The sequence below is a fragment of the Castor canadensis genome, chromosome 8, assembly GCF_047511655.1.
Source record: "Castor canadensis chromosome 8, mCasCan1.hap1v2, whole genome shotgun sequence".
In the NCBI taxonomy this organism is placed as follows: domain Eukaryota; kingdom Metazoa; phylum Chordata; class Mammalia; order Rodentia; family Castoridae; genus Castor; species Castor canadensis.
In genome coordinates this window covers 111,588,482-111,607,705 of record NC_133393.1, presented here as the reverse complement: position 1 = coordinate 111,607,705, position 19,224 = coordinate 111,588,482, and the positions used below count along the sequence as shown (strand labels likewise).

At 36.9% G+C, this 19,224-nt stretch overlaps 2 protein-coding genes across 4 annotated transcripts in view; both read right to left on the bottom strand.

Moving 5' to 3' along the window:
• Nucleotides 1-188, bottom strand: part of Tmem19 (transmembrane protein 19) — a 30,993-nt gene extending 30,805 nt beyond the window's left edge. The window contains exon 1 of one of the 2 annotated variants that reach the window (XM_074083928.1): nt 34-188. The gene's annotated coding sequence lies outside the window, so the exon portion shown is untranslated. The remainder of the gene's footprint in view (nt 1-33) is intronic. The other variant, XM_074083925.1, reaches the window with a different exon arrangement.
• Nucleotides 189-5,153: 4,965 nt separating this feature from the next.
• Nucleotides 5,154-19,140, bottom strand: Thap2 (THAP domain containing 2). Of its 2 annotated transcripts, none has more exons than XM_074083931.1 (3): nt 19,020-19,140; nt 11,770-11,965; nt 5,154-9,215 (listed from the first exon to the last, which is right to left on the bottom strand). In XM_074083931.1, exons 1-3 carry the CDS (start codon nt 19,127-19,129, stop codon nt 8,826-8,828), a joined length of 696 nt encoding a protein of 231 aa, XP_073940032.1. In that variant the 5' UTR covers nt 19,130-19,140; the 3' UTR covers nt 5,154-8,825. The 2 variants fall into 2 exon arrangements, with proteins under 2 accessions (XP_073940032.1, XP_073940033.1); XM_074083932.1 differs by having other exon boundaries at nt 18,514-19,129.
• Between the last annotated feature and the right edge of the window lie 84 nt (nt 19,141-19,224).

Sequence of the window (19,224 nt, the reverse complement as noted above, 5' to 3'; positions counted from 1 at the left end):
GGACAGGTCGGCAGCCCGGTGGGGCGGTCCAACCTGGGGCTGTCTGGGCAGCGAGCCTGGCGCCGCCGACCACGGTCAAGTTCCCACGGAGGCCTGCGTCGCCCTGGGGTCCAAATCCAGCTGGCCAGGGTTGAGTACCGTGGAGCTCAGTCCGGGCCGCTTCCGGTCGCGGCTAGTTCTCTGTGCGCATGCGCCGCCGTGCCGTCTCGGTCTCCCGAGCACTTAAAGGGAAAGCAGGGAGGCCGAGGCACTGCTCTTCCGAATACCGATGCGTGGAGACTTAGGTCCTTGAATTTGGGGCATCCTAGACCCTTGAACTGAAACCACCCCCACAGGGGTGGCGTGGGGGCACTCGAACCTGCTGGGTAGTAATGAAATAAGGAAATGCAACTGAAGTTAGAGCCAGTAAGTTTATTTCAGGCGTATTATTCAAATGTTTTTCAATCTATGAAGAGTTCATGTCAAATGTTAGATTTTGGGGGGGAAGGGAAACGGAATTTAGTGACTTGGGAAGTAATTTAAAACAACAGTTTAGTTCCTATAATGAGCCAGGCTCTGCTGGATGCTAGATATAGAAAGATAAAGCTTACACATAGTTCCTGCTGTTGACCCTCTCACATAATTAGTGTTACCCCACCACTTTACACTGGAAATATCTGTCCCCACACTTCATATTTAAGGTACGTGTGCATTCAGTTAAATCATTTACAAAGCAGAACTGTCAGGATTAACAATCCGAGTCTTGTGGCTGATTGCACTTTTTATTTGAAATTAACTTTTGTTTGCCTGGGTTAATAACTGGTAATTACAATATATTTCTGAATATTTCGTTAATTGCTGACAATGTAAAAGGGGAGAGAAAGCCGTTTTAGACACAGTATATAATTGTGACTTAACCCACTAAAACTAGTTACTTTTTAAAAATTCACGTTATTTTAAGTTTCAATATATATTATACCAGGAAAACTTAACTGCCTTTCCTTTTGGTAGAACATCTCATTAGTTAACTAAAATCCAAATCTGTAAGATAGGACTAAATAATAGTGGCCTTTTCTTATTAGGCAAAATACATTTACGGTTCTTCTATAGAAATTCATTATATACCTACTTTTGTTTCAGTTTGTACTTCGTAGGTAAATAATTGTAATTCACCATACTTCCTTGCCAAATTCAATGTTACCAGACTATTGGGCAAAGTTATTAATCATAAAAGCTAATGTTTTCTATGGTTTTTGTCTCTGTTTATAAAAAATTATGAACTGATCTTGTCTTTTACCGTCATCACAGTGATGTCCTTTTCTCATCAGCTGGTGTGTATAAGAAAACCGGGAAGAAGCTGTGACTGACAGGCCTTTTCCTAATACCACCAAGGCTATCTATCGCTCGTTAGTTCCTAGGGATAATGTTCTCTTTCTCATGGGTATGAGGTATGACTAAAATTGCATATTAAATCATAGTGCCAGTGAAATGACCCTTCAAATGAGTATTTCTCTTCGTTTTTTTTTTTTCCTATGTCAAATTAAAATATACTACCTGAATCAGAGCAGGGAGGGCCCTGATTTCCCCACCAAGGATTCCTACCTATCCCAGGCTAATTCAAAAATGTTTCTGCCAATGACTAGACTCAGGAGCCACTGCCTCCTCTCCCAAGCTTTCTCACAACCCTTGCAGGCCAACATGCTGGAACTTTACAGCTCAGGGCAGACAACCCAATCCTCATGAGTAGATTGCTGCCAACTTCTTTGCGCTGAGAGCAAAGACCTGATATATGCAGAAATCCTGGCATTGTGTGCAACAGCAACAGCTGACTGTGCAAGCCTGCCTTTTTGTGCATGTAAACTGTAGTCCTTGTGTCCTCCCAGAGCAGTCTAGGGACCCTATTCCATATACTGTCACCCTTTTGTGTTCAAACACAAGCCCCAGTAAACCCTCATTCAGATGGCATTACTTGCCTCTTTGTGACTTCTGTTTTGAATTGAGCAAATGAACCTTCAGATGAGCTGGTAACACTAAAATGAGTTGGTACATCAAATGAGGTGTACTTTGACATTTTGTGATTTTTATCCCATTGAGCAAAAAAAAGAAAAAAATACTCTGCTGCTTAGTAACTACACAATCTATTTTAGCTCAACACTGAGACAATTTGGGAAGAATTAATGTAGTTAAAATGTACTTTTTAAAGAAATTTATGACTTTTCAATTTTATAGACTTTGCCATTTTAAAAAGTCAACAGTATTTTTCTATTTACTTTAATAAGAAGCCGTTTTCTAGCAACAGAGATTTCTAGTTGAGCCTTTCCTAAATTGTATTCAAGATATTAGATCTGCAATCCTCCAGTACCCTCCCTCCTTTCCAAATACCTCAGATTGAATTTGAGGTTGAAAAATTTTGTATCCTCATAGGATAGTAAAAAAGCTCTGAGAAGTTAAGAAATTTGAACATTTAAAGTCTTTGCAAGTGTTAATTTTCTCTTTACCACAGATTCCTTGTCTGTGGAAAATATGAGTTTGACACTTAGTATTACAATCATAGAAGAGGCTGGAAATTCATTGTTGTACTAATCTTTAAATTTCACAATATAAACACCTATTTAAGTTTCCTTTGATATAAAGAAGTTTTGATTTCTTTAGGGTAGACATTTGGTACTTAACAGCCATTGTAAAAGATATCCCAAGTACTGTTTGCTAGGAAAATACCAGGGGATTTTATGTACAATTCTTTTAAATCTAAGCAAAAGAGTGGTTAGATTTTCTGAAATCTGCTAATATTTGAGTGCTAACATGTACATGTCAGACTCTTAAGGGCCAGAAAGAAAGGAAAACAGTAACAACAAAAGCAGCACCACCCCCAAAAAAGCACACACATGCTCACACACACACACACACACCCACACACACACCCACACAGTGTCTCTGCCTTGAAGAAAGGTAGAAGATGAAAACACATTTGTACACACACTGTAATAAGATGATGACTTTATCCAAATTATATATAAAACAGGACTGAAGGAAAAGAGCACTAAAGTCACTTTAGCACAGGTTTAGGGAAGGTGTCACACAATAGTGAGGAAACATCTAAGGTAGGACTTAAAAGATAACAAGAACTTTGCTAAGTGACCAAGCCATAGAAAGGGCTGTTGATAAAGGTTTGGGGAATCAAGAAGAAGATGAAAATAGGAAGCTCAAGAGAATGGAGACAAGTTAAGAGACAAGGTTTGGAATATTTGCTAAAGAGCTTCTTAAACTGAAAATTCCTGTGAGATAGGCACATACATCATTTTTTGATATGAAACTCAAAGACCATTTGTAACTTTTGGAGCACAAATTTTTCAAAGGTTAGGCAGCAATTGAAGACTGATTTGTTGTATTAGATTCAACTCATTCTTAAAGGACATTAAAGAGAGGATGTGCAACAGTAAGGGTGAGAATAAACAAATAGAATTTTTTTTCTTGAGGACAGAGATCGCATCTGTTAGGTTTTAGTTGCTCATGCCAATAGGTACAGCATATGTTAAGATAGTTTAAGCATTAAATAACAATATTTTAATAATCTTAACATATTTTGAGAAAATAATCACCTTGTTATTAAAATGCTTTTATAATCATATCATTAAGTAAATCTTTATGTGAGCCTCAAATTACCATCATGAAAGACATGTATAATTTTTATAGCCCTCCATATAACTGGCCTAGATTGTATAAACAGCATTTAAATAATTGATATGTGTACATTTTATGCAAATAAACATTTAGCTATAACTTAACCAACACCTGTGAAACTAATTCCTCTTCAAGGGTTCACATAATATCTTTTTTTGGCAGTACTGGGGTTTGAATTTAGGACCTCATATTTACAGGCAGGCGCTTTATCACTTAAGCCACTCTGCCAGCCCTTTTTTGTTGGGTAATTTGAGATCTATTTGCTGGGAGCTGACTCGAACCTATCCTCTATACTTATGCCTCCAAATAGCTAGGATTACAGGCATGAGGCCACCAGCACCCAGCAAGGGTTCAAATATCTTTGTTATACAATTTGCTTCAAGTTAAAAGGAATTCTACCAAACACATTTAAAGGGTCAAATCAGGGACCCTTTAAAAAGGACTTTTACAAAAATGTTTATGTATGTATTTTGGAAATAATAGACATAACAGTAATTTCCTTGGAAAAAGTTTTTAATATCAACATAGTTCAAATACATTTTGTGAATACAATATGTAATTATTTAATATACATTACAAAATGCTTAATTCTTAGAAAGTTCCAAATGTTTAAAAAGCAAAAGAATCCTATTTCTGGTATAAAGATGAACCAATTCTAAATCATACCTAAATTAAAATTTACCCGTATTCTAAAATTGAGAAATGAGATAAAACAACATTATAAAGTCTACCTGGGAAAGATCAACAATGGCCTCAAGCACTACCTTTACATATGTATAAATTTTGTCCTATTTTTTTGTTTATTTTGGTAGGACTGGGGTTTGAACTCAGGCTTCACACTTGCAAAACAGGCACTCCATCACTTGAGCCACACCTCCAGTCCATTTTGCTCTGGTTATTTTGGAGATGGCATCTCTCAAACTGTTTGCCCAAGCTGACCTCAAAAGGTGATCCTCCCAATCTCAGCCTCCTAACTAGCTAGGATTACAGATGTGAGCAACCAGCACCCAGCCCTATTTTTGTTTTTTTGAGACACATTTTATCCTAACATGATTTTTATGTTAAAGGATTAGAATGTGGAGGGCAGAGGGGATTGGAAGGAGACCTTTGTTCCATTTTAGGACGTTCTAGACCATAGGCATTTTTACCTCTTGTGCAAACTGGCACAGAGTAAATGTCTCAGTGAATAAATAAGTTAAATTAACAAAGATTTCTTCTTGTATAAATCAAGAGAAAATGCCACCTATCATACAGAAAGTTTGTACAAACGGGTGCCAACTGTTCTGTAATTTCAGAAATCTGTAGTAATAGAGTTTAATTTGTACAAAATAATCAAATTTCAAATAAGCTCCAGTACTTGGGTTTGATGTGTTTTATTTTAGCTATGTTTTCCTTTTAGCAAAAAGACTATTGTAAATTTTTATCATTTTCATTTTAAAGAGTAAAAATGTCTTACAACTCAAATTCAGGTTAAACACCTATTGGTTACCTCCTTTGGTAAATCATTATAATAAGTAATCTGTTTCATTTTAAAAGAAAAGCACTTGACTATAAAAGAGTATAAAGTTTATGTTCTTACTGAGTTCCAATTCACCAGTGTACTCCTCTGCATCTATTTATTTTACAGTTTATCAAACTGTATTATAAACAGTTTCTCTCAAGATACTGAGCAAATTAAGCATAGAAAATCATGTCACATTTAACCTTTTTTTGGGTGCAAGTTAGTGGCCAGTTAGTGGGTAAACAAAGAATCTAGGTTGTGTTCAGCTGGGGGAAAAGTTGTAATTTTGATTAGTTTCACAGTGTCTGTCAGAAAACTGAAAACATGAGATTTCTTTTAGGTTTTTCTCTATGAATGAAGCTAGGTTTTGTTTTGTTTTTACTAAAGATAGGGTTTCACTATGTAGCCCAGGCTGGCCTGGAACTTGTGATCTTCATACCTCTGCCTCCTGTTGGATCACAGCTATTATACTGCCCTGCTCTGCTATGAAGCTATGCTATGAAGCTAGTTGTTAGGTACATAGATATATGTTAATAAAAGAATTTTATGCAGGGAAGGTATGGAGCATATTATCAGGGCAGTAATATGAAAATAACATGGAAAACGAAACTCATGCAGAAAATTAAAATTTCTGAGTAGTAATGGTATCAAGTAATAGCTAATGAAGACTAAGTAACTTTGCCAAAATTTGCCAAAAGCTTGTATTTTATAATGTTTTATTTTTATGATTTAAAAACATTATATTAAGGTATTAAGATATTAGTGCTGGGAGTTGTGATTCATACCTGTAATTCTAGCACCTGGGAGAATGAGACAGGAGGGTTGCCAGGCTGTACTACATAGTGAACTTTGATTTTTTTTTTTTTTTGGTGGTTCTGGGGTTTGAACTCAGGGCCTTGCACTTGCCAGGCAGGCGCTCTACCACCTGAGCCATGCCCCAGCCCCTGGACTACATAGTGAGACACTGTCTCAAAAAACAAAACAAAACACATACTCAAAACAACATTGACACACACAAAAAACCCCAAAATATTAACATACCACTGTAGACAGAAACCGGGCTTTATTAATAGTGTTTTGTTTGGTACTTAGTGTGGAGGGGCGAACTATGTGACAGTCTATACTTGGAAAATATAGTTTATGTTAAAATGATTATCTGCCCAACTTATTTTGGTTATAGTAGATATTGTCAGTGTATGACAAGTTTTTGAGATTATATAAAGGTATCTGAAATCATATTACAAAAAAGATTCAGTGACAATTCCGAGGAACTACATCTAATACTAACGATAAATATACTATCTGCAAAAGAACTTGAAAGTACCTCATGAGAACTAAATGAGACTTCTCCTACCTTTGCATTTGCATGGAAGACATTACTTATTAAAAAGAAAGAATGCTAGAGGTATGGTTCAGGCAGTAGAGCACCTGCATTGCAAGCTTGAAGCCTTGATTTCAAACCCTAGTCCCACCAAAAAAAGTAAAAAGAAAAGAGTGCTAATATGTAATAAGATTGTTACCATCCAATCAAATGTTATTTAAAAAGACAGAGATAGCTGAGCACTGGTGGCTCACGCCTGTAATCCTAGTTACAAAGGAGGCTGAGACCAGGAGGACTGAGGCTCAAGGATAGCCTGGGCAGAAGAGTTCATGAGACCCCATCTGGAAAAACCCAGCACAAAAAAAAGGGTGAGTGGAGTGGCTCAAGTGGTAGAGTACCTGCATAACAAGTGTGAGAGCCTCAGTTCAAACTCCAGTAATACCACCCCAAAAAAAAAAAAAAAAAGAGAAAGAAAAAGAAAAAAGAGAGATAATACAAACAGTTGGCTAGAAAACAAAACCAAAAGCCCATTTGTTCATAGAAAAGATTTACAGTAATTTATAATTAGGTATACATGACTTTAATATAGTAGTATTACAAGCTTGAAGTAGAATAACTCAATTATTTATGCATTTTTTATTTTACTTTTTTGGTGGCATTGGTGTTTGAATTCAGGTCTTCATGTTTGCTAGGCAGGTACTCTACCACCTGAGCCACTTCACCAGCCCCAACTTAATTATTAATAACTTTTACATTATTTAAGCAAAGCTTTTTAAAGGAAAGGGTTTAAAGGAAAGGAACATCTGATGAAATAAGGCAGACCCTTTAATTGTTCAAGTGGCAACCATAAGACTAGTTCTGATACTTCTAGTTTATAAAGTAATTAACATTTGCATAGTTTCCCCCACAAGATATACATGTATTTTTCATAGAGAAGAGCTTTATTTCCCCTGTGTATTATGATTGTTCTATTTGACTCAGTAAAAAGAAAAAAAAAAAAAAGACAGTGGCTGGGTGTGGTAGTTCACAGTTGTAATCCCAGTTACTCCAGAGGAAACTAAGAAGATCATGATTTGAGACCAGTACAAGTCAAAAAAAAAAAAAAAAAAGTTAGTGAGACACCATCTCAATCAATAGGCTGGGTGTGGTGGTGTTCAGAAGGCATAAATAGGAGGATCGAGGTCCATGCTGGCCCAGGCAAAAACATGAGACCCTATCTGAACAATAACTAAAAACAAAAAGGGCTGGGGGTGTGGCTCAAGTGGTGGAGCTCTTACCTAACAAGCACAGGACAGCCAAAAAAAAAAAAAAAAGACCAATCAACCAAACAAACAAAAAAAACAAGCTGAAAGTTGTAAATTGTGAAAATATACTATGTAAGTACTTTTCTTGATTAACTTTTACTATGGGTTTATAAAGAGGGAAGAAAAAACTACTATACCTATATAGACTATATTTAGAAAGTAGTTTAAAAAAAAGCTGAAGAGTTTTGCTATCAACACACACAGGAGCAAAGGAGTATATGTCTAGTATATAAGCTTATTAATTTACCAAACTGGAAATTGGAAATATAATATTTTAATTATCAAAAAAAATCCTGCACCTTGCAATATTTCACAACATGTTTTCTTAGAAGGTGGGTATAATCAATTCCCAGTTTTTACTAGTCTGAGGTACTTGAAGGCTTACCTAGTTTAAATAACTCAAAAAAGGTCCTTCACGTTCAAAAATACTGTTTTCAAAACATTTCATAACTTATTTTAAAATCTAATATTCTTATAAAAGAGGCCATGATACGGTTACTTTTACTGGTTAAAAAAAAGTTTAAGTAAAGTAACTTGCCCTGCACCTCATATTTTGTTTTATAAATTTTCAAACCACAGTGCCAATAATAACTAAATACAACATCCAGCAGTTTTAAGGTCACAGTTAATATGATAAACTCATCCTTAGCATCTTACTTAGAATGTAGTATCCTAACTTTGGTACAGGAAAAAAAATTCTCTAATATAGATTATATTACTGGTCATAGGTTGTTCTTTAACAGTAGTTTAAAAAGACAAAAACAACAACACCTTGCAAACATATATTTCCTAGCAAAACTTCTAAGTACATTCCTCATGTAAGGCACTTCCATTCATTCTGAAATAAAAGTTTCTACTTTTTTTTATAATCAGGTATTAAATTATACAGTAATAATGCTACATCAAGTAAAACTTTATTAAATACTCAGTTTTGGCATAATTGCCATAAATATCTTTACCTCTGAAAATAATGCAGGATGGGCATCAAGTTCTGTGCAAAAAAAACCTTGAATGTGAATATTCTTGGTCTGTTTTAGATTTAGAGAAGTGGTAATGTTTTGTCTTGTTGATCTTCTTCAAGAATCTTGAAGTCTTCCAAAGGAAGACTGCTGAAGGCAGTTGGTAAAATGTGTTCTGATGTGCCCTTAGGTAACATGTTATTTGCTTCTAAATTCTTCACAAAGCATGTGGCTTTCATCCATCTTCGAGTTGCTCTGCGTTCTTTTTGTAGGCAAGTTTTCATTTTTCTTCGTAAGTTTGCTATTTCTTTCTCCAGCTTAATGATCCTCTTTTTTGCCTCCATAGGGTTCCTGAAGGCATAACTGTGTTCAAGTAGTACTTGATGACTATTCATGTTTGACTTTAAGTTAGATGGTCCAGAAGGAGCACAACTGTTGTTTTTCTTCAAAAGATTCCTTGACTTGAGTTTCTGAGCCGAATAAATTAGAGAGTTGAACATAAATTATGGAATATCACAAATAAATAAACAGTGTCCAGTTTTGAATAACTATTTAAAGTACTCTTTTAGAATTGATTTTAAAAGTTTGATGGGAAATGACAGCATGCTGTCTCATGTATGCATGGATTAAGTTTCTGAACAGGTTGAATGAACTTTAGTCACCTACTTCCTTTTGTCCTTTCCACAGGTTTTCAAACATTGATTTGGAAATAAACATTGGACTTCCAAGATATCTTCCAAATGTTCAATATGATTCTATGGAGACTTTAAAAATATTTGCAACTTTCTTACTAAGGTCAATTTAGAATGTATTTAGACATATTGTATATCTGTGGTATTGATTTGATCCTGTTTAAAAAGTTAATTATTCTCTCACATTGATGAATAGGTCATACCTAGAGTCTACTTACATAAAAACTGAAGTATCTATAGCAACATATTATCAAGTATCAAGCTTTCAAATGATATTTACCTATTAATTGTTCACAGTTACATTTTCAAAGATTTAAAATTTGGCTACTTTTTATCCAAATTAGAAACTTATGCACTCTTTTGTTCATTATATTCCAGGAATATTAAACCATTTATTTATAATACTTAGATTATATCTTATCTTCCTAACACTGTGCCTTTCATTCATTAAATAAACAATTAGCCAAGTGTAGTGGTACACAGTCCCAGCACTTGGGAGGCCAAGGTACAAGGTTAGTGGTTTAAGATAAGCCAGGGCCACATAGCGAGACCTTACCTCAAAACAATCCTCCCCAAACCCCCCAAAACAAAAAACACCACTATTGAAACACATACCATGAATTCTTGAGGAAGTAATGGTGAACAAGTAAGACAAATACAGTTATTGTACTCATAAAACTTATTGTGGGTCCCTCTGCATAAATGGCAGGGACTGACTCCCTTTTGCTCCAGCCTCTGAGATTCTGGCATACCATAAAGTTTAGTATTTATTGTGTGAACAAATAATCAAAATATCAGAAATAAGGTACATCTCAAACTCAACAAATATCTGAGTGCATACTATATCCCAAGCACTGGGTGAAGTGTTGAAGTGTTGAGGATTCAGAAATGAAAAGTATTCTTGCCCTTCGGGAGCATTTCTAGTATCTGTGATAGTAGAAAACTACCACCTCCTCTCCCATCCAGACAGGGATGGAGACATTTACAAATTTAAATGTCACTAATGACTCAAGTAGTTTTTTCTCTCTCAGAGGAAAATCTGTTTGTTCTCCTTTTACAGTCAAACCCTCTATTTGTGTTCATTCTACCCTCCCTTTCTTTTTGGTAACTCCCATCTTTCTCAGCTAGCTTTTCCTCTCTCATCAGTTCTTCCCTAAGCAAATAAAAGGTTAGTTTTTTTAATTTTATTTTTTTGTGGTACTAGGGATCAAACCCATGCCTCCTGCATGCTGGGTAAGCGTTCTACCACTGAGATATATCTCTAGGCTCTAAACCCAAAATCTAAGTTGTGATTCATTCATTTTGTACCCTAATTTTCTCCTTCCTTTAAAATATAACTTGTTAAGATTTGGTAATTTCCCCCCTCATCCTTCAAGCCACTGTTGTTCTCACCATTCAATTATAGTTGTTCTGTACAAGGTCAAAAAATAGGCAGGTGCCCTACCACTTGAGCCATTCCACCAGCCCTGAAATTACATCTTTTGGTAGAACTCTGGGTGTGTTGCTCTTCAAGTACTAAGCACATGTGATTTGTATGTCACCTTTTTTTTTTCCCTCAGTGGTAGTCTGGATTGAACTCTGGGCCTCTCGCTTGCTAGGCAGGCACTCTTACCAGTTAAGCCACTGTACCAGCCCTTTTTATGTTGGTTTTGAGACAGGGTCTCACTTTATGACTAGGCTGGCCTGGACCACAATTTTTCTTATGTGTGTTTCACTATGTAACCAGGATGACAGGTGTGTACCACTGCACCTGGCCATTTGTTGAGATGGGGTCTTGAAAACTTTTTGCCCAGGTCGGCCTCAAAATACAATCCTCTGGAGCTCTGCCTCCCAAGTAGCTAGGATTACAGGCTTGAGCCACCACACCCAGCCTTTGTATGTCATCTTAAAATCAGAGCACAGTGATACTGGAGGTTTCATGACTTATTCTTCTGTTTTACCAGTGGTACTTTTATTGACAATAATATATAGTTATGTAGAATTCTAGTACAGGTTGAGTATCTCTTATTCAAAATGCCTGGAATTGGAAGTATTTCAGATTTTGGAATATTTGCAGAGATTTAGCCAATTGAGCATGCTTAATTGAATTTCAGAGTAAGAATGTCCAATCTATAAGGTAAAATAATTTGGATTGAAGGAATATTGTAGTCAGGAGACCTGAGTTCTAATTTTTTCCTGCTCCATTATTACACAAGGAGAACATCTGCAACTTTTTTGAGGCATATCATATATAAATTGAACATATTTTGAATTGCTCCCATGTATAAACAAAAAGTAATGGGTTCTAAAACTGAATGGTTTTTTTTTTAAAAAGGAGAGTAACATCACCTACCATAGACTTTATATGAGTACAAAAATCAAAAATGGTTGGAACAGCATCCATTTTAAGTCGTCGAGTTTGTCCTGTTAGGTCAAAACAGGAGGCTTCAAAGTGTTTTGAACAAAGAAAAGTGTGTTTTCCTGGTACAAAATTTTTGCGCCTAACCAGGCGAACCCATTCTTTTCTTCTTTTAGGATCCAAGGGAAACCTTAAAAAAAGCAAACAAAAAAAAAGGTAACTCAAATCCAACTACCACACTTCTGGGTAGTTTTAACTAGATGGTTAAAAGAAAATTTAAAATTTCCTAAATGTAAATTTAAAAATTTACATTTTCTATGTAAATGGGAGATTGTGGTACTCCTTTCTTTGTGTTCCTTCATTATGACATTTAGAACATTGTTTTGCCCCCTAAGTTTCTCCCCGGCCCCCTTCCTCTCCCCCCCCACCCCCTCACTTCCAGGCAGAAACTGTTCTGCCCTTTTCTTTAATTTTGTTGAAGATATTTTTAAATCTATTTGTCTCTGACTCCTAGCATAGCAGACAGGAGTCAATAAAAATTTGCTACATTAAATACAAAATACTTAAATTAGTAATTCACTGTGTTAATTCTATGTAGTTAAACTGTATCTATATATTTTTTTAAATCGACTCTTAAGTTATGTAGCATTGCAGAAAGCATTATTACAAAAAGGTAAAATGTTTTAGGAAGGTATGTTTCCTCTCATATTTATTTCAAATACAAAATATACTGATATGCATCCAATGTATGCCTGTTAAGGAAAAGACAATATAAAGGACTGTTTCTAAAAATCGTGGCAGCCGTGTTGACTAATTTTGAAACTCAAGAACCACATTCACCTGTAATAAATTCAGGTTCAACTCTTCTTTAGTTTATCTTATTCTTCAAGAATATGAACTCTGTTGTGTATAAAAAGAACCATAAAATCCACTGTAGAGGACCATATGATTTCAGAATATGAACTGAAACCTTACTAGATAACAGCTTTTGGACTGTTACCACATGTACAGTATTAGGTTTGCACAGGTTACCAGTGATGAGGAGCACCAAGAGATGATATCCCAAATTTACAGTAAATACCTCCCATTCCCCCAACCCCAGACATACCCTGAAGATTTGTCATTCCATACTGCATAATATTTTCATAGAAAATTTTGGTTTCATTAGAAAATCAATTCCTTCTTTCTTTCCTCCCTTCCTTCTTTATGTTTTTTGGGAACTTGCAATCATCCTGGCTCAGCCTCCCAAGTCCTGGGATTACAGGTACATGCCACCACACGTGGCAGAAAATAGACATTTTCTGATGAAGAATTTAACATGCCTAGCTCTCATCTCTTAATGACAATTTATTCTCATTTCAAAGATGTCTATTTCATTATATAATGATTTGGAAAGTAAAATTTAGGCTAAAAAGCAAACCTTGTTAAACACATTTCTTATCAGAGCGTCAGTGAAGACTCACACAAATAAACATTATTATATTATTATTTGTATAAAACTCTTCAAATATAGGAAGACTATCTTTCAGTTATATTTTACCTTAATTCTTTTTGAAGATTTATTTCAAACTTGCTCCTTAAATATGAAATCATTGTTTTGAACGGAGCCTTAACTCAACCAAACCACCTGCTTCTTTTAAGACTGTATAGGAATCCCATCTTATTAAAAAAGTTTTTCACAATTAGAAGACTTAGTTAGATGCTTCTATATCATAAAGTACTACTATCACTATAGTCTAATTGTTTACTTTTCTTTCTCCCCCATTATACTGTAAGTTTCTCCAGGATAAGGGCTATGTTTTTCACTACTTTATCCCTAGATCTAGTAACTTGGGTTTTGTGTTTTTTTCTTTTTTTGGTGGTACTGGGGTTTGAACTCAGGGCCTCAAACTTGCTAAGCTCTATCACTTCAGACACTCCACCATTCCTATCCCAGGACTTAACATAGTAGTATCTACCACAATACCTACCTGTTAAGCACTCAATCAGCTTTTCTGGGTGAATCAATGACTAAATGAACTAACAGGGTTTGGCATTGCTAAATAGTTTTTAGATTATCTATGCTGAAATAGAATAAGTAGACCAATTAACAATTTCACTTTTGATTCTGGTATATTTTATATGGTATTAATCTTTTTTAAAATTTTCTTTTGCAATGCCAGAGATCAAACCCAGGGCCTTGTGCATGCTACCAACAGGCTACATCCCTAGCCCTTGGGTTTTTGAGACAGGGTCTTGCTATGTAGTTCAAACTGGCCTTGACCTCTCTATGTAGTCCAAGCTGGCCTTGAACTTGAGATTCTCCTGCCTCTCCCCCACCCCCAGTGCTAGAATTACAGGCATGTACCGCCATACCTAGTTTTTACAGCATCAATTTTAATCATGTTTTGCATGTGTTTAGATTTTTCACAGTAAATTTAAAGGGTAAAGTCTAACTCATCATAATATAATATTACTTATTATATTAAGTAATAATAATAATTCATCCCATAAATCTTAAAAATTCACATGGTGGTAAACAATGTATGATTATGATTTTTGGGAGTAGGGGGCAGTACTGGGATTTGAACTTAGGACCTCGTGCTTGCTAGGCAGGCACTCTTACCACATGAGCCATGGTTCCAGCCCTCTTTTTGTTTTAATTATTTTTTAAGTAAGGTCTTACGGTTTTTGCCTGGGCCAACCTCAGACTGACATCCTCCTGCCTGTGGCCTCCCAAAGCAGGTGGAATCACAGGTACACCTATTGACTGAGATGGGGGTTTCACTAGCTTTTTGCCCAGGTTGGCCTTGAACTTTGATCCTCCTCATTTTCATCTCCGGAGTAATTGATGTGAGTTATCACACCTTGCCCAGATGAATTTATCTTGTCTACACAATATAACCAGACTTTCACAGACATTAGATATTTTGAAAAATCACTCAGTACTTTGAAAATGGCCATTTTGTTTATATCTTTAATAAGCAATTGAATGCTTCTTATATTCCAAGCACTGTCATAGGTACTGAAGACATGATGGCAAATAAAACAGACATGATACCTATCATCTGAAGTAGCCTTAATGAAGTAGACAACAGTGGGTGAGAACACTGCCTCTCAACAAAACAGAATTCCAATTTTGACTCCTTTGTAGAATACAGAATTTAGGCAGGCTATTTCGAGTTTTCTCTCTCTCTCTCTCTCTCTCTGTCTCTCTCTCTCTGGTGGTTGCTGTGGTGGTAGTGCTGGGGATCAAACCAGAGTCTCATACATGCTAGGCAAGTACTCTACCTCTGAGCTAAGTCCTCAGCCCTAGCCCTCTTGCATCACTTTCTTTTTAAAACAGCAGTTACTAAGTGTCATGAGTCTTACAAAAGAGTAAGTACAGAGCTGTATGGAATCGTAGAAAAAGGCTGTTCTGGTCAAGAGGCCTTAAAAGAGCATTAAGTGGGAGTAGTGAAGACTGTATCTTGAGAGTTCGGTGCCAGTGGCTTATACCTGTAATCATAGCTACTTGGGAGGCTGAGACCAAGGTTCAAGATCAGCCTAGGCAAACAGTTTGTGAGACTCCCATCACCAAAATAACCAGAGCAAAATGGACTGGAAGTGTGGCTCATGTGGTAGAGTACCTGCTTTGTGAGTGCAAAGCCCTGAGTTCAAAAAACTACGCTGGACTGCAGGAGGGACTCAAGTAGTAGAACACTTGCCTAAAAAGTGTGGAGCCCTGAGTTCAAACCCCTGCACAGGATGAGGGGACAGAAAGAGTATCTTGGGGGGCAGAGAAGAGATATTAGGACATGAAATAATACCAGCGGGCCTTCAAAGATTTTGAAATATGTTCAAAATGGCATTGGTAAGCCACTGAAGGACTGAATTTGAAGAGTTATTAAGAGAAAAAATTTTAAGACAGTTGTAACACACACCATTAAAACTTATATAATCCTGCAATAAAATAAAAACCAAATATAGTGAAAACCAAACCCATTTTCCTAATTATTTTATTATTATTATTCTAATGTCACTTATGTCTGTTGTATCTATTTGGTGGAAATACTGTAGAATAGTGTGATATTATATACCTCTTAACTTCATGATCAGTAATGTCCTATTACTAACTTGAAACTAACCTTGGTAAGAGTATATGTCATGGAAACTAGACAAACACGACAAATCAGGACTTCCCATTTCCCTGGTTAAACACTTAGCTATAGAAAGAACATTGATTTTAGAAGAGTGATTAGCAGTGCTTGAGTGAAAGCAAGAGTCAGTAAAGAGGCTGCTGAAATAATCCAATCAAGAGGGAATGATGACAAGTCAAGGGAGGATGGCTTCTAAGTTTCTGGGTGGCTGCTGTTTCCATTTACTAGGACTGGGAATGCAGGAACTGGGGTATGTTCATGGGATGGACAGTTCACTCAGATGTTGAATCAGTTACACTGGCAGGAGACAAGGGAAATACTTAGTATATACTCCTGTAAGTCTGGTACTCAGTAGAGATATAGACTAGAGATACTAACATTGGGGAAACTTAAACAAGTAGATGTTAACTGAGTTCACAGGAACAGTTGAAATCTTTTTGATAAGAATGTAAGGAACTATGTTAGGGAATGGGAGAAAGGCTATTAGAAGAGATTGAAAGTAAGCCAAAAAAGAAAATCTCATAAAAAAAGTAGTGTTAAATAATTTAAAAGTAGAGAATATTTCACTGAGGAAATGATCACACATGAAAAATGCATACAGAGAGACACAGAGGTGATACTAGCAAGGGTAGTTTCATAAGATTATTAGGGACACAAGACTGGAGTAGGCTAAAAAAAAAGGGAGACAGTAAGTTTGGGCAACATAGTTTGTACATGGGGATAAGAGGAGAAGAGTCGTTAAATACTGTTTATTTATGAAACAGGAAAATATCTTTATTATTATCATTTTATTTATTGATTTGCAGCGCTGGAGTTTGACCTCAGGGTCTTGTGATTGCTAGGCAAGTGCTCTACTACTTGAGCCACACCCTTGGCCCTTTTTGCTTCAGTTACTTTTTGGTATTTATAGGGTCTTCAGTTTTTTGCCTAAGCAAGTCTGGACCATAATCCTCCTATTTATACCTCCTGCATAGATGGATTACAGAAGATAGCCACTATGTTCTGCTAGTTTGTTGAGATGGGGTTCTTGCTAACTTTTTCCCTGGACTGGCTTCAAGCTGCAATCCTCAAAGAGAGAGGTAGTGCCTGGACACCTACCTCTCTCTCATCTTCCACATCAAATTACTAAATGCAGTAATTTCTCCTCAAACAATTCTTAAATGTGTATGACTCTTTCCATCTCTACTGTCAATATTATCATCCTACTCTAGACCTTGTTTTACTACAGCATCCTAAATAGTTTTTCTCTATCAATTGTCACCTCCCTTAATGCAGTGCTCCTTTTATCAACAATTAAGTAGTATTTAGTTCAGTTGACATTATAGCAGGATTTCCCTGTGAAGGAAATAATAAATTAACATTCTATAATAAGCGCCTTGCTCATCAAATTCATCTCTGATGTTGCTTAACTAGCATTTTAAGTAACACTCTAATTCTCTGCATTGCACCCAGAGGGCTTTTTAATATGCAAATCGAATCATGCCAATCTTTTTTTAAAACTGTTCATGCTTCTCAAGTACTCTCAGAATAAAATAGAAAATACTTAAGTAGCAAAGAGAACCAAATCTATATCATCCTTGGTCTCATTTGAAATGTTACATCTTTGGAGAAGTATTCTTTGACTTTCCAAAGCTGTTAGGTCTCTGAATGTTTTTCTGTGGTACTTATAAGAAGCTTAAAAACAAATATCATAAAGATTTTTTTAACAGTAGCTTTTAGTAAGGGGGTGCATTTAGTGATAGTGAAATAGGGACATTTTCTATATTTTAAGATCATAAAAGTTGTGGGATATATAAAATCATTTTCACTTTTTAATATTTCTTTTCTTCAGGCAGGTATCAGGCACTTGAAGAGAAGGTGAACAAAATTACCCAGTACTTATTAACTTTCATGGAGTGTACAAAGTGTTTTTCAGAGTTTTAGGTCTGGTGGAGCAGCTCATATGGTATAGCGCATGTGGTAGGGCGCCTGCCTAGCAAGCGAGAGGCCCTAAGTTCAAACCCCAGTGCTACCAGAAAAAAAAAAGTGTTTTTGTAGAATTTTAACTTGACAGAACTAAAGAATTGTTTGCTCTTCCTGCAAATAAAACATAGATTTTTATTAAACTGCACAAGTAAGAAGACAGCTCATCTTTTGCAAGTAATACCATGGTTATCACTGATGGCTTAGTTCCTCCACGGTAACTGTGTGTGACTACTAGAAATTTAAAGGCTTTCCATGTCAATTAAGCTAGTGAACATTTCCTAATTTTAACGCTAACACCGCAGGCATTCAAGGTGACTGACTTGAAAAGGAAAAATATCTCTCCCTTGTGGCTTCATCCCTCTCAAGGCATGGTCTAATACTTAGGAAAGAAAGTAGAAAATTAAGGTATCCTCCCTTTACTTTTCTCCAAGGGGTCATCACCGTACAGCACTTAGGATTTCTTTTAGAAATTGAGTAAATATTCCCAGAAGGAGAAGAAGACAGCTTTGAGGTACACACACAAAGGACATAAAAAGAGGATGCTTCCCGGCGGCTGGTGGGAGTAGCAACAGTGAGGCGCATCCCCTGCGCTTTGCACGCGGTCCCCAGACAGGTAGAGCTCCCGCTGCCGTCACCCCCAGGCCCCGCCCGTTACCTGTGGAAGCTGATGTTAATGTGCTTGTTGTAGGTGGTGGCACAGCCCGCCGCGGCGCAATTGGTCGGCATTTCCCTCTCCCCCTCATTCGGGGGGTACCTTATGCCTGTTGTGGGCGTAGGCTGCTAAGCGTCCTTCCTTCAAAAGCTAGACCACCGGGCTTGGCGGGGACAGCACAGTGTACGGGGAGTGGGCGTGAAGGAAGGTCCACCTTCCCTTTCCCTTTATTAATATGGCTGTGTTAAGCCAGCAGAGCTCACCGTGCTGGAGCTCCAGACGCCTTCCTCTGCCTTCACCAACATGGCGGACACAACCCGTTTTTGTTTTATGCTTTTTTTTTTTTTTTTCTCCCTCCCTACACTCACCCTTCCCCCAACCAAAAAGAAAGAAAAGAAATAGGTTTACGGCGTCACTCTGGCAGCAGTCTTCGAGCAATTAAGACAGAGGTGTTTTCCCCACCAAACACTCTGAAACTCAGGTCTGCAATTATAAACAGATCCGCCTACCCCGGCACACACCCAAGCTGTCCCAGGCCAAAGTCTGGGATAGGTGTAAGTCGTAGATTGGAAGGACGAACCCGATGACAAGACCAAAGACTACAAATCTCAGAGACCATTGCGTGGTGCTTTCCTTGTTATCGCGAGAACTGGGAGCCTCGTTTCCTGCGTGCCTCAGGAAATGACGTCCGGCACAGAGCCGCTTCCAGAGCCT